The sequence below is a fragment of the Wolffia australiana genome, chromosome 5 (assembly GCF_029677425.1).
Source record: "Wolffia australiana isolate 7733 chromosome 5, ASM2967742v1".
Classification (NCBI taxonomy): Eukaryota; Viridiplantae; Streptophyta; class Magnoliopsida; order Alismatales; family Araceae; genus Wolffia; species Wolffia australiana.
This window is the reverse complement of record NC_135839.1, coordinates 11,406,884-11,421,823: the sequence shown is the minus strand read 5'-3', so window position 1 is coordinate 11,421,823 and position 14,940 is coordinate 11,406,884. Positions and strand designations below refer to the sequence as shown.

At 39.3% G+C, this 14,940-nt stretch overlaps 1 protein-coding gene across 1 annotated transcript; it reads right to left on the bottom strand.

The window, feature by feature from the left end:
• Positions 1–8,348: 8,348 nt before the first annotated feature.
• On the bottom strand, positions 8,349–10,034 carry LOC144703546 (uncharacterized). Its single transcript, XM_078575733.1, has one exon. The coding sequence runs from the start codon at positions 9,911–9,913 to the stop codon at positions 8,564–8,566; it is 1,350 nt and encodes a 449-aa protein (XP_078431859.1). The 5' UTR covers positions 9,914–10,034; the 3' UTR covers positions 8,349–8,563.
• Positions 10,035–14,940: the final 4,906 nt, after the last annotated feature.

The following is a 14,940-nucleotide window of genomic DNA, read 5'->3' as shown; positions in this document are numbered from 1 at the left end:
ATTTAAATATCAAATCATTTAATTATAACTAAATTCCATCGATATCAGGATACAATGTTTTTATTTTTATTGACCTTAATAAATTAAGGGTTAATTCATTTGATGCAAAAAAGCTCCTTAATTTAATTAATGCGTATGTTTTTAGAGTTATTGAATGAACTAATACAAGAGTTCAATTATTAAGTTTTCAAAAACTCTAGGATTTTTTGAAAATTTTATAAATAATTAATTCTTGATATATTTAATGTGATTATTATGTTTTGAATTTATTAATTATTGAATGGAAGTTTGGATTTTTATTACATGTGTTTATTTTATTCACATTAAGTAGTATTTGATTATAGTGTTGTATGCAATGATAATCTAGAAAAATCTAGTTGGACTGAATGTAGGATCCCTAGGACATGGCTGACCAATTTAACATGATACTAGGCTTAGAATTTTGACTATGAATGATAGTCAAGATACATATATCCTTTGGGCCCACATGCAACGTATTCAATGTTCATTGGAAATGTAAAAAAATAGAGAGAAGAACTTACTATGATGCGGTTCAATTATTGGCACCCTCAAATGGCTTTTAGCTATTGAGGTAGCTTGAAGGCATAGAACCTACGGTCGGAAACACTTTATGGTAGTCATTTAATGAGTAGAATAAGACTTATGGATGTGGAATCTAAAGAGTCTTTTAAAGGCTCATATGGTAATGGATCTTCTACATAGGATAATGTGCTGAAAGTGATTGATTTGGCTAAAAGGTGAGATCTGTTTGGAGAATGGTACTCCCTTAAATTGACCTTTGTCATTAAATTACTTGATGACTTGTACTTCAATTTTTTAAGAACATCGAGGGTAAAATATTGAATGGAAAAGTTCCATAACCCCTTGTTTGGCATGACCAATTAGAAGATGTTCCATGTCACTGAACAGGACAAGAGAATGGGCACATTGAGGTAGGCCTATCAGAAAAAATGATTTATGTAAAAATGAATATTCGCACTATGTTCTAAAATGTCAATTACTAAAAGAAATACTTCTGGTACTTAGTTCAGGTAGCTTTGAGAAACTTGAAGCAAATGGATGTTTCAATTTCTTAAACATGGAAGAAAGTTAAGGAAAAAGACAACATGAAGTGGAGACTAGGAAATACCATAGAGGTTAAGGTAATCACTACACGGATAGTGAACCTCATGCTTCACTTGGTAGATATGGTATACTTGAAAGATGATTATGTTCCTAGCATAATAAAGGACATCACATATGTTATCAGCATATATGGATATTCCGCACCTTCGCTTAACAATTGTTTCATTTATTTGAGAAATAAATTTATTCCATAGTCTTAAATAGTAAATGAATAACTTTATTGGATCTTTGTTGCCACTATCTCAACTTAATATTTAACCTGAGAACATATGAACTATGTAAATAAGGTTCATCTTTCTCAGCATTGTAGAAAATGGGTTCATTTAGGAAACATAAGAAGCATGTGATGGAAAATCATTGCAATCTTTGAATCATATTTAAACCACTGATTGTACCTTCTGGGGAAAGTACCCTGGTATTCAATCTTGAAATAGTGGACATGCCAATGGCTGATTAGAGTTTATACATGGTGGTATATGTGTGTGTCTACTAAAAGAGTATAACTTTTTGATGAGATTGAAGAGAAGAATACTTCAGTATGGAGTTCACATAAATCATGATATATAATGTTACATAAGTACCCTATCTTTACCACAAACAAGTCAGATGAATGGTTCATTAGAGATGCTAACTCACACGTTGTTGGACATGGTTGATAGGCTCAAATAAGGATAATCATTCGCATGCATTCTTCATCATAATTCTCTTGATATTTTATTCAACACTGCCAAAAAAACTCTCATTTTACAGAATAATCAGTTCTGGCTTTAAATTTTTCCAATGATAAAAAGGATTAAAATTTAACCCTATAAATGGGCCCCTTCACCCTCCTTTAGGGGCATTTAACAATTGAGTATTGTTTTCTTCCCTTTTTCCATTAGTTGAGCTTGTTCATGGGTTCACCTTCATCCTGGAGGTGCAAGGAGTCTTCTGGGCGCTTTGGATCTTGAAACCCGCTGGTAGGGAGCAGAAGGGATCCCCTTGGGCTTATTGGGCGTGACAAAAAGGTTCGATCTCTTCAAATCATTCTATCTATTCCCATTATTTTCCTAATTAGCTATCACTTCGGCAGATATAAACATCCTAAGCTTTCCAACATCTACTCACACATCTCACTACTACATCTGGAACTCTAGATATGGTCATTTTGGTACACAACACGTGAGAGCACCTCTGCCAGCGCAACCAAAGGCGGATCGTTGAAGCCCCGAGCGCATCTTTCTCTTCTCCACCCAACTGTCATGAATCATTCATGAACTGAGTTAACTCAATTCGGTAATGATTCCCGACATTTCACTTTCATCCACATCAGCTCACTTAAGCGCGGATCCGGTCCGGTTCAACAACTTTGAACTGGACTATTCTGTTAAAATCCTGTTCCAATTTTTTGGGAATTTTGTATATCTCTCTAGAGTCAATAAAAAATTCTGAAAATATTCTCAAAAATCATTCTCTCTAGGCTCTTAACTGAAATTTTTTCGTGCCTAATAAAAATAGTAAACATCCTCCTTTCTTTGAAAATAAACCCTCTTAACAAATAAAAACCTAATCAAAGAGACTTCTAAAATTCTAGAACTTGAAATACAGATTGAGACTCATCTTAATTAAGTACCTATCTCTCTATGGGATCAACCCTTACTAATTGCTACTAATAAGGTAAGAAATTTATTGATTAGGTTCATGCTGACCTTACAAATGACTGAGTTAGTGATACTCTTATCACCAACTTATAACCCCTAGTCTGGAGTAATCAGTGGTGGAATCTACACTGCGACACTTAAGACTGCTAGTAATCTGATAGGTATATACACTTGATGTAATGTTGTCCCTATTGAACTTGTTAGATAGTAAATCTGTGTATTCTAATTCACAAGAGTTGTCAAAAGAGAATAAAACAGAAGTCTGTAATACACTAGAGTGAATGATTATGAGATAAGGATTTTATGGATATCCAAATTAGAAAATTTGGATACTACTTTTACCATCCTATGCAACGAAATGTGTTTTTTAGGAAAAGGGCTGTCTTCTCATAATACACATATCTTTATGATAAGTTAGTGGGAGAAAATTAGTCTTGGAAGATACCAAAGTAACGTGACGAGGTTGCGCGCCTTGGTAGTGTCACTTTTGTGTCTCAAGGCCCGACGCTCCACATGCGCACCCGTCGGCTGGGTGCCGTGCACTTGTGAGCATAGCACTCGGCCATTTGTTGGCCCATCCAAGGCTTGATGCTGCACATGCTACCAACACTTGTGCTGACTCCTATCGCGTACGGTCCACAAGACACTGTTGCGCTTAGTGCCTCAAACTGGGAATAGCGTGCCAAACACGACCCTTGGGGGCGCCACGTGCCCCCAGCCATCTCGACCCTCTCTGATTAGGTTTCCAGACAGAATGCCTCCCGCCTCGCCCGCTACACATGCAACGCACGTGGCGCGCGTAGAGCCGCACGACTCACCTGCACAACTCTGCATGTAACCCAAGGCACTACTGCCCAGCCAATCTGTCCTAGTCGCCCGAGCATCCTCTCGCTAGTCCGCGCGCCTAGGACGTGCGGGCCTCCCCTGATCCACCATGCTTGAGCGCCGATGATCACACACACCATAAGGGCGATGGCTTAGAGATCAGGTTTGGGCGTCACCACCCTAGTGCATGTTCATTGGTACGCACTACGCTGATATGTCCCCACAGTAAGCATGCATGCCTTTGTGCAATGCTGCATAGTTTGGGGCCTGAACTTGTCGACGCCAACTGCGCTACTTCATAAGCTCACAATAGGTCCTCAAATTGCCACAAATCTGAGCCGTGCTCCCATGTTGTTGATTCCACTAGCCTATTATTCAGCTTTATGAGGTACTCGTCTTGTGGTAGCAATTGTGACATCCTCCCCCGTCCATGTCCTTTTTCTCTAGGACCACCTGTGTCTCTTGGTCGAATGTGCTCGCACATTCGGTGGAACACGATGAGCCTGATTCCTTGCGGCATCTTCAGGGTCTGACTCATACTTTTTGAGCACCAATGCATGGAAGATCAGATGGACCGCCAGCCTTCAGGGTATATTGAGGCAGTAGGCAACTCGTCTGATTCTTGGTACCACTTCGAATGGACCATCATAATGTGGAACAAGACCTTTGTGCCTTTGTTTCGCACGCTTTGTCGTTAACATTTGGGCGTTTGTCTTCAACAAGACTAGATCACCCATCTGAAACTCCACATAACGCCTGTGTTGATCTACACGTTTCTTCATTAGTTAAGCAGCACATTCTAGTGCCTATGCATTTCCTCAATGCGGGTGTGATAATAGTACACAAAGTGGAAATATGTGGGGAAATGACCATTCCATTTTCTCTTTACAACTTTGGGAGGGGTTAATGACTGCCTTCATGTTGCAATCTCGAACGACAAGTGCCTCGTAGGCAAACTCTGGTTGTTATTGTGTGCAAATTGGGCTGCATCAAACATCCACCCAATTCTCTTGGTTGGTATAGATGTAATGTTGTAAATAATCTTCAAGCATAGCATCCCCACACTCCGTTTGGCCATTTCTTTGGGGAGGAAGCTCATTAAATACTTGAGCTTAGAGTTCATGCCTTAAACAATGATTCTGAGAAACGTCTCGTGAATTAAGTATAGCGATCGCTGATAATGGAAAATGGAAGCCCCCAGTACTTCACCACATATGACATGAAGAGCCGAGCCATGCCATCAGCATGTACCTCCGACGTAGTAGGGATGAATGTTATATATTTAGAAAAATGGTCCACGACCACCAAGATAGCACCGCGCCTACCTACGCACAGAAGGCAGATGATGAAATCCATCGAGATGGACTCCCACGGTTTGCTCACCCTTGGGAGAGGTTCCAGCATTCATGCAGTTTTAGCCTTCTCTATCTTATCTTGTTAGCACACCAGGCATAAATGGACATAAGTCTCCACATCGTGTTTCGTCTTATCTTATTGGCACACCGTGCACGCTTGCCCTAGGTGCCCGGTGTGGAGTGTGTTGTGCACTTGATAGAGAAGTTTGCGGTGCAACCCACCCTCACACAGCACATAAGGCCAATTCCCAATTGCATAGATGACATCCTCATGAATCTATAATCTCCTTGTCTCGCCCTTAGCAATGTGCTTCATATGGTGAATTGCTTTAGGATCATCTTTCAACACCAACTTGATATCGTCTAAGATGTTCCCTTGGACTATCGAAAGTGCGGCCACAAAAATCTCTAGTTCTTTGCAGCTCACGACGTTGACTAATTGATTAGCAAGCCCTGATTTGCACTTCAAGTCGAAGTCAAACTTTGCCAAGAAGTCTTGCCATCTTGCTTGCTTCGGGGCCAATTTCTTATGGGACTCGAAGCAACTAGTGTGGACATTTTCCATGCAGACTACATACCCTTACGTAGTGTACCACAACACTCATCTCCATCTTGTGCCCATAATACCTCCTTTGTATGTCGTTCAGCTTTTAGCTCTCATACATCACCGGATGTCCATCCTACATCAAGACACCTCCAAAAGCAAAATAAAAAGCATCGGTGTGTACCTCATATGGCTTGTTTAACTTGGGTAGTCCGAGCACTGGTTCACTAGAGACTGCCTTCGTCAGCTCATCAAAGACTCTTTAGCAACATTCCATCCACTATTACTTTGTATCCTTCTTTAACAAGTCCGTCAATAGAGCAGCCAGCCCGGAGAAGGCCTCAATTAAATTTAGGTAGTAATTGGCTAGCCCAAGGAAGGACCGCAACTATGGTACCCCCTTTCGGTGCTACCCAGTCTCGGATAGCTGGCAACTTGGGTGGATCCATGTGCACACTTCTTCGCTGACTAGATGTCCGAGGAATCCAATTTCTTCCAAAGCAAATTCACATGTCTTTGGATTGAGGTAGAAATCATGCTCTTTCAGCTTGGCCATCACCTTTTTTAGGTGCCTCACATGGTCATCCAACCTTCAGTTGTAAACAAGAATATCATCCAAATATACCACCAAAAAATTATTGACGTAGTGATAGAAAATAGAATTCATTAGGCAGAAAAATATCTTAGGAGAGTTAGTGAGTCTGAAGGGCATGACACAAAATTTAAATGATCGATGTCGAGTGACACATGCGATCTTTGGCTCGTCTCCCTCCTTGATCCGCACCTAGTGGTACTGTTCAACTCCATCCATGAGAAGAAGCAAGCCTTGCCGATCCTGTCAAACAACTCCTCCGCATTTGACACAGGATGCTTGTTCTACCTCGTGAACTTGTTCAGCGCCCGGTAGTTCACACAAAGTCTGAGCGACCCATTCTTCTTCTTGTGGAACAACACTGGTGCACCGAAGGGTGCCTTGGACGGCTAGATGAGTTTGGTCCCAAGTAGTTGTTGAAGCTGTGTCTGCATCTCCTCTAGGAAAGTGACAGGACTAAAAGTTGTGGTCGTTAAATACAAATTTATGCATCAAAGAAAGTAAAACACGACTCAGTTAAACGAATGAATAAAACCTAATATAGTGATGAGTCAAGGTCGAATCCACGGACAAATAGGTGTTTTCAGATAAGATCTACACATACAAGTGGAAATTTTAGAGAATTGAAGAAATTTTTTGAAGAAGAATGGGAGATAAATAGCAAATACAAAGAGAAATGCGATATCTAACCAACGGATCCAAAATGTTCAGAATCGACTCCGAATTGGATGAGAACTCGTGAATGTAGAAAGAGCAAGAAATTAAACGATTTTTGTTTGTTTTAAACTAAAATTCAAAATCAAAACTATAATAAAATCAAAATAAGCCACAAATTCGACAGAATACATTGGACTAACCTTGAATGCACGATTCGATTGATCCAAGCGCGCCGCATTGAGCTTATCCTCAATGCAAAGTCCCCGATTCAAGCCCGAGCATTTAGTTGAACACGTGGTGGCTGGTGCTCCCCTTGTGTTATTCGATGGAGGATTATAATATTATTCTGCAAATAAGAATCCTTATATGAAGAAATAAACCCCACTATTTGCATTATCGGAATACCTATGAGTAAAACATTCTCATCTCAAAACATTTATCCCATGAACATTCAAACCATCATATAAAAGTCAAGATATTCATTCACCATCTCCTAGGCCAAAACCTTGATCCCACAAAGACCTATGCAACCTTAAAACCCATTAAAGAAGCTCCATAATTTTATGCTAAGACATATGCCTGGATAGGTTCGCTGGCTACATTATATAAACCATTTCAGCATATTTTTACTGAATCTGTTTTTGAGGTCAGAGACAGTCCAAGACCTGCCTTTGAGAGTTGAACCCATTAAAAGACAATTTTCGCATATATTAATATCAAACTATTTAAAAATAATTTATTACTATTTATATGACCATTATTTCTGACTTACCCTCTACTTTCTCACATTATTGTATTTTATATAATAGTAAACAGATCATGACAACATATTTATTTGACATTAGTTTTTTGTTCTCCTGTTTCATATATATAATTCATGCCTCATACAATTATAAATATTTACTTCCTCTTTTATAATTTACGATGCCAAATACCATATCATACTCACTATATTTGTTTACTTGTTTATTTGAGTTTTCATATATTATTCCACATAGTTCTGTACTTATCTCACTGACTTCCATTTAAATACTTTTAAATATATTTCAAGCACTTTCAAATAACTTAAAAACGAACACTTATTTGATAAGTAGATTATTAGCAAATAGCAACACCTATTTCCACATATATATATATTGAAAATATTAAATAATAAAGTCTATATTTTACTAACTGGTATGCATACATATATTAGTATCTGGCAACATCCAAAGGGGTTTGTGTGAGGACCAATAATTAATATTAGCCACTGTACCTGTATCAAGAAAAATATAAACTTTGGCATCCAGAGCGATTTCCATTTCCTCAGATGTCGAATTATGTTAAGGTCCGATTAGGATATTAGTCTACACATCGTGTGACAAGAGTTATGCACATTTTGAAAAAGAATATAAAGATAATGGGGAAGAAATCTATTGTGTTTATTTACCATTATTACTTAGATTGGGAGATGGGTTGTCAAGATTTAGGTACTTACTTACATTTAATTACTATGTACCACACTTTATCATCCTTGAAGTGTGTGACCCTATGCATCGCTTCATGCAAACCAGAATCAACGTTGTAAATTAACGGGGATAGCAGAGGGGTGGAAGCAAAGGATCGCTTATTTCCAATCTGAAATATTCATCGAGGATCATACAAAGAAGGGTATACATATTAAATGGAGTCAAGCAGCCAAAGGAAAGAGTCAAAACCAAAAAACAATAATGCAAAAAACCAAAAAATAAAACCATTCAGTATTCGGTTGCTCGAACCCTCGTAAGTGGACTCATAAATAACGGCCGCGACTTGGTTCGTCGAGCTAAGCAGCCTTACCGGCTGCCGCCGCAACCCGATTGAGCTCCGCATCTAATTCGAGTACGGCCATGACGTCGGGCGAGAGGCTGACCTCGAGGTCGATACTTCCGCCACCTTCCCTGCCAGGATACGCCAAAATACTCCCCACATGCTTCTCCGAGTTGCCGCTGCGCACGGCCACCGCTTTCCCCCACCCAAAGTTGCACCCGTACTTGTCAAACCTGGGCGAGCTTGCTACGAACGCGCAGAATGTTTCCATCGACGAGTAAGGGTACACCACTGGGGCCTCCATCCACTTTTTTCCATCCTCCCTGATCGCCTCATCACTATGGCCGTTCACTGCTTCGTAAATCTTTCCCGCAGCCCAGCCCATGCCGCGGCTCAGAAGCTCGCCGGCGGTAGCAGAGGCTATTATCGGGGAGATAGAGTTGCCAAAGTACCCCCCCGACAGAGGCGGGCTCAATCGCTGCCTATCGTCCGCCACCAGCCCGAACTGTACCGTCTCATTTTCGGGGATACGTCGCGCCCGGGTAACACACCGCCACATGGTCGCCGTGAGAGCCTGCAAGGACGAGATCTTGTCCGTGCCCAATTCCTCGTTGGCCTCCGCCTTGAGCCGAGCGACGGCCGCCGCAGAGAAGTGGAAGAATTTATCTCTCCGCGGCGACGGCGAGTACCTCTCGACGAGCTCATCTTCGTGGGCGAAGGGCAACCTTATTGGAGGCCTACAACCGTCGGGGAACCACCTCTCGAGCACCGGCTCGGAACAGAGGCGAAGACGGGACGTTGGAGAACGCGAGATCTCGGCCCAGGCGTTGCAGAAGTTCCAGAAGGCGGCTCCATCGCCGACGACGTGGTTGAAGGAGCAGCCGAGGAAGACGCCATCCTCGAGCTTCGTCAGCTGGACAGCGACCAGATGTAGGGAAACGCCGTCGTAGTTGATGGCGCCATTGCATGGGAACAATTCGCTGACAAAGGCAGGGACGTCTTTAGACCTGGCCTCCACATCTGCGACGTGAACACCGTCTGCGGCGGCAAGGCGGAACGCGGCTCCGCGGTCATCGCAATCGATGTAGACGGAGATGCCACCGCCGTGTTCGTGCTTGTCGATGGCTAAGCGCCCGGCGAGGGGGCGAAAGTGTGAGAGGGCAATCGACAGAGACGACGTGAGGCCCTCGACGATAGCTTCCGTGGGAGCGCCTGACGGGAAGGAGAAGAGGTGGCCGTACTGGATGTACTGAAACGAGAGCAGAGACAAGTCCCACGGAGACAATTCGCAGCGGGACTTGCCTCCCGTGGGTGCTCTCTCAGAAGGAAGAACGATTATCTCGGTCAAGATGCGTACGAGGGACATGTCGTTTAGGATCGGACGATGGCAACCTATCTTCAGATGATCCCAAGGTGAAGGCTTGAAGTTTGTTCAGGGTTGGTGCGGCAGAGGGAGAAGTCCCATGCCTTTAATCTCAATCGACGGATAAAGATGCGTGAGAGGCAGAGAGGGACAAGGAATCTAAGTCAATAAAAGAGGCTGTCGCGGGAGAGAGAAGGAAAAGACACCAGAGTAGCAAAAAACCATTACGTTAACTTCATTCAAAAGACGGTCACAGACGGCAACAAATTCTGGTTTGGACAAAAATCTTTTATGTGTCACCGCTATCTGATAAAGTCAAGCCCAAAGGTTAAGACCAAAGCCAAGTTTTAGGTCAAAATATGATGTTAAAAATTTGAACCATCAACGGTACGTAAAGATACCGCTTTTGACAAGGATTCCCTGTATAATCAAAGACAAAATCGTATTTATAATTCAGGTTTGGACAAAAACCTTTTCTATCTCACAGGTATCTGACAAAGTCAAGCCCAAAGTTTAAGACCAAAGCCAAGTTTTAGGTCAAAATATGATGTTAAAAATTTGAACCATCAACGGTAGGTAAAGATACCGCTTTTGTCAAGGATTCCCTGTATAATCAAAGACAAAACTGTATTTATACTCATACATGTATTTCAATTTTTATTAGTGCTTGTATTTAAATAAGTACTTATAATTTTATTCATATTTTTATATTTCTACTTATATTTACATTTGTACTTTGATTAATATTTACATTTAACGACATTTTTGGTCATACTTCGTTGGCTGAACACAAAGTCCAGTAACAATGGTGAACCCTACCCCAGAGAACTGTTTTTTGGCTTTCGACATACTAGGGGAAAATATATTTATCATTTCATAGACACATATATATGTAATTTAATATTTGAATGTATATTTGCGAATTCATCTCTGTATTTGTTGACTATGTAACTTTCTACTTGAATACTTGAAATTATGGTTTATCAAAATTTTATGAGAAAGCATTTTGGACTGTGTATTTCATAATAAAAATACAAGAATATTATTTGGTTTATAAAATCCAAATGCTTTAAGCATTGAAATGATTCTTTATAGATAAAATTAAAACATCCCACAAGGGTTACGGTGTAATAAGAAAGGCTTTTGAGGGCCAAGATCAAGAAAAGAACACTATGCTTCTCTTTGATCACTTAGGGGTTAAAAAAGAGAAAACATGTCAAAGCTTAAATTTATTTGATTGGAGTTCTTCACTACCAAGCTTTCTAGCTCTACTAGTAATAAACTCACACCTAGGGTTAACTTTGATAGTGGATGAGTGACGGTCGTCTCCACAGGGAACGAATATTATGGATTTAACTATCTCTACATGGTGATTTTGGATAGGATGAGAAGGGATATGTGTATCATGTGAGCTAGTAATGTGGTGGAAAGGGTAAGAGGAAAAGGAATGTTTTAAGTACTTTAGTAGGGTTGTGATGATAGGTAATATGAGTAGAAATGAGGGAGTTGGAGAGTAAAATATGTAAGTGGAAGACAATGGATATAGGAGATGAGTGAGAAGTGCGATGGTGGAAGATAGTGATTAAGAGTTCATAAGGTATACTGAGGGGAGAACTGTGACGACGTAGATGATGAACAATAGTGGGGGATGATAAATGCTATTGGATGATAGAGGATGGTGATAGATGATGGAGCAAAGTGATTTACCTACGTATTAGTTGGAGAAAATCCAATATATGGCAAGAGACTAACATTTATCCCTACATTCTTCCATTTTCAGGTCAATTTTCTGATGCAGATTGGCATATCCTCTTCATTGTTTACCTACCCCAATAACTCAAAACACAAAAACCCCGAGATGGACATTCAAAATCTCACTCTATTTGAATCTTCCTATTTATTAGAAAGTGAGCTTAAATAAGTTTTCTTACAAAGATCGAGGGTCAATTTATAAATCCAACTGTATGGAACTATAGAGGAGAGAAGAAAATGGCGTTGTCTAAATTTCGGCTTGATGGGCTTCCTAAATTATTCGATATCAAGCCATAAAGTTAGACAATTATTTAAATCCACATACTTCTATCTCCTCACCCTCGTCGACAACATCACATTGCTTTTAGAGTTGTTTGTCTTCATCATTGCATCAAATGCAATTATTGGCACATATTCTCCTTGTGTCATCCTCAATTGATGGATCGCGATGTGCCATGAGTTAGTACATGACAAAGAGATAAAGATATTAATGATATGCTTTTATAATTAATTAATAAAAAATGATAGGGGAATCTGATGAGGCAGCATGTTAGATCACTTTTTTGAAACCTCTCTTTATTGATGGACATGTCGTTCCCTCATATCTAGTGACACATCATCAGATGCAACCCTTTTTGACTAGTCAAAAAGAGAAAAATAAATAATCCATACTTTATTCCGGATCTCCTCGGTCTGCGCATTACATCTATGATGAAAAATAATTCATGCCTTTTCATTTGGCCATGTCATCACCTGTGATAAAGTAAGAACAAAACATAAGGTGATGACAAACTATAACAATATTCAACTAAATGTTGATACTAAGTATTAACACTAGTCATTTACTGGTCACCACTTGACGAATTAAATGGCAACACGTTGTGCGATAAATTTCAAACCCAAAAATTCATTAAAATTTCATATATATAAAATATAAAGCCCAAAAATATAATATATATTGCGACTTAGGAAAATCATATCTTTATGAATTTAATGTTGAAAATTTAGGAAAAATCATATTCTGACTCAGAAAATATTTTCTTTCAGATAATGACTTAAAAAATTCAAAACATCATTGTAAAAATGGGTTTAATCAGTTTGTGCTTGATAAAACGCATGTATGAATAATTTAATGTTAATAAAAATTTAAATATAGTCATAACCTATGAATAATGTTTGTTGTCGTATTAATATTATCAAACATGATGGCTTAGGTATTAGCATTCCTTGCCCATATATACCTCACACATGATTACTGAATATCATATTATGTATTAAAATCACAGTGTTTTGCTTATCTTGTACCTCAATCCATATATAAAAATGTCATGCTTCTTTTAAGGACCAATATATAAGTTATTCCCTACTGTCTGATTTTTTAAGGAGACTTGTTTCCTACCATCTTATTTTATATCCTATCGACCAAACCAAAAGGTGGCAAGGCTTCTATAAAAAAGTGAAATATTAGGTATTAACGAGGTTAATACTACAAAATTTAAAAGTTAGTGCATAAAAGGCATTAATGAAGAATGTTTTAAAGCCTAAAAGATAGTATACTTCTAAAGGGATGTTCTGAGTTTCTTGGATTGTCTGATATTTTCAAGGATTTCTTTATGGGACTAAACATATATTTTCTGCATTATTTGTAATATTTTAGGAGGATATTATTTTTTATGTTTCATTCAATATTTTATGTAATTTATACAGTAGATTTCATTTAATAAATGTTATTTAATATTTTTCAATCTTAAATTCTGCACTCCCTGCGTACCATAATTTTTAACAATGACGAGCGTTACTGATCATTGCAAAAATGTGTAATTATGGCGTCAAATATTGCAATGGCCTAACGAGTAATTGTCGCTTGATCTTTTCATTTTAAATCCCTATGATGATGTAGGCCAATAAAAAATACGATTAAAATATACAAGAAAAGCATGTGCAAAGACTAAGAAAACAATTATTTTTATGAATTTTGAAAATTGTAAATTTTGAGAAATCCATAACGGTATTCATGTTTAATTGTACCATTTGGATTTAAGCTTAAGCAATAAAATTTATAAATCTCTCTTTTCCATAATATATAAAGTATATAATGCGAAAGCAGTTGATCCACAAGGAGGCAACCGTCCTTCAAATCTGAATCTATTTTATGGTTCTAGGGACTAAAAATTGCAGGAAATAATGGAATGCCTAAAAAGTAGAGAAAAGATGCTAAAGGCGATAAGAGGATCAATGAATCTGAACGTTCTTCTGAAGATACGATCAACTGAGTGCATGATTATAATGACCGTGGTGTTTACGTTTTGATCCTGTTGAAAGGATGAATACCTAAGTGGAGAAATAGATGGAAAGAAATCCTACCCCTTCTTGATCTTTATTCTCCCAAGGGGGAAGCAATAATCTGAAGGGAAACTAAATATAAATGCTGACTATGTATGATGTAGGTATAAAAGATTCAATTTTAATGAGATCCTAGCTATGGTAGATAAATCATCAAAAAATAATTCATTTTAGATCAAACTCTTGAACTCTCTAAGGATTCGGATGTGGATGCCTCCCCCCTCCAGGACATCGTTTGGATGCCTCCCATACATGCCGCATATACAATACCCGAGACATCGTCACGTGAGCCGGTAGTTTTATGATTCCAGGTCTTATTTGGAATTGTTGAGGGATTGGTAACCCTCTAACCCAGTCTCATCTCCTCTTACTAATAAAAAAGCACAACTTATGGATAGTTGGACTTATCGAACCAATGAGAACATCGGATCATTTCCACTCCATAGTGAGTAAACTCGGAATAGATCATGTTTATTGTCATTCCTCAAATAAGCTCTGGCTTCTTTGGAAGCGAGATTATTTGTTGGTGCTACTGGTTGAAGGGACCTGGTACGTCACTTTTGACGTACCGTACTCCCCAAAGCATTACTCACTTACTGTTGTTTATGCCGCGAATAGAAAACTAGAGCAGGAGGCCCTCTGGGAGGAACTCGCCTTACATGCCCATTCCCACTCACGGTTTGTTGATCTCCCTTGGTATATAGCTGGGGATTTCAACTACATACGGGCAGTTAGAGAGCGCCAAGGGGGCCGCCCACCTTGGTCACAATCTATGCAAATGTTTAACGACTTTATCCATCAGGCGTCACTACTAGAGCTGCCTAGCATAAGTGAGCAATGGACCTGGTGTAACGAACGTCAGGCGGATGCACGTATGTACGAACGGCTCAATCGTTGTTTTACCAATAGTGCATCACTGATGCATTGCACCATCA

Bases quoted from the DNA above. Each gene is read 5' to 3' on its own strand.
- LOC144703546 (XM_078575733.1), bottom strand. From the start codon at position 9,913: ATGTCCCTCGTACGCATCTTGACCGAGATAATCGTTCTTCCTTCTGAG.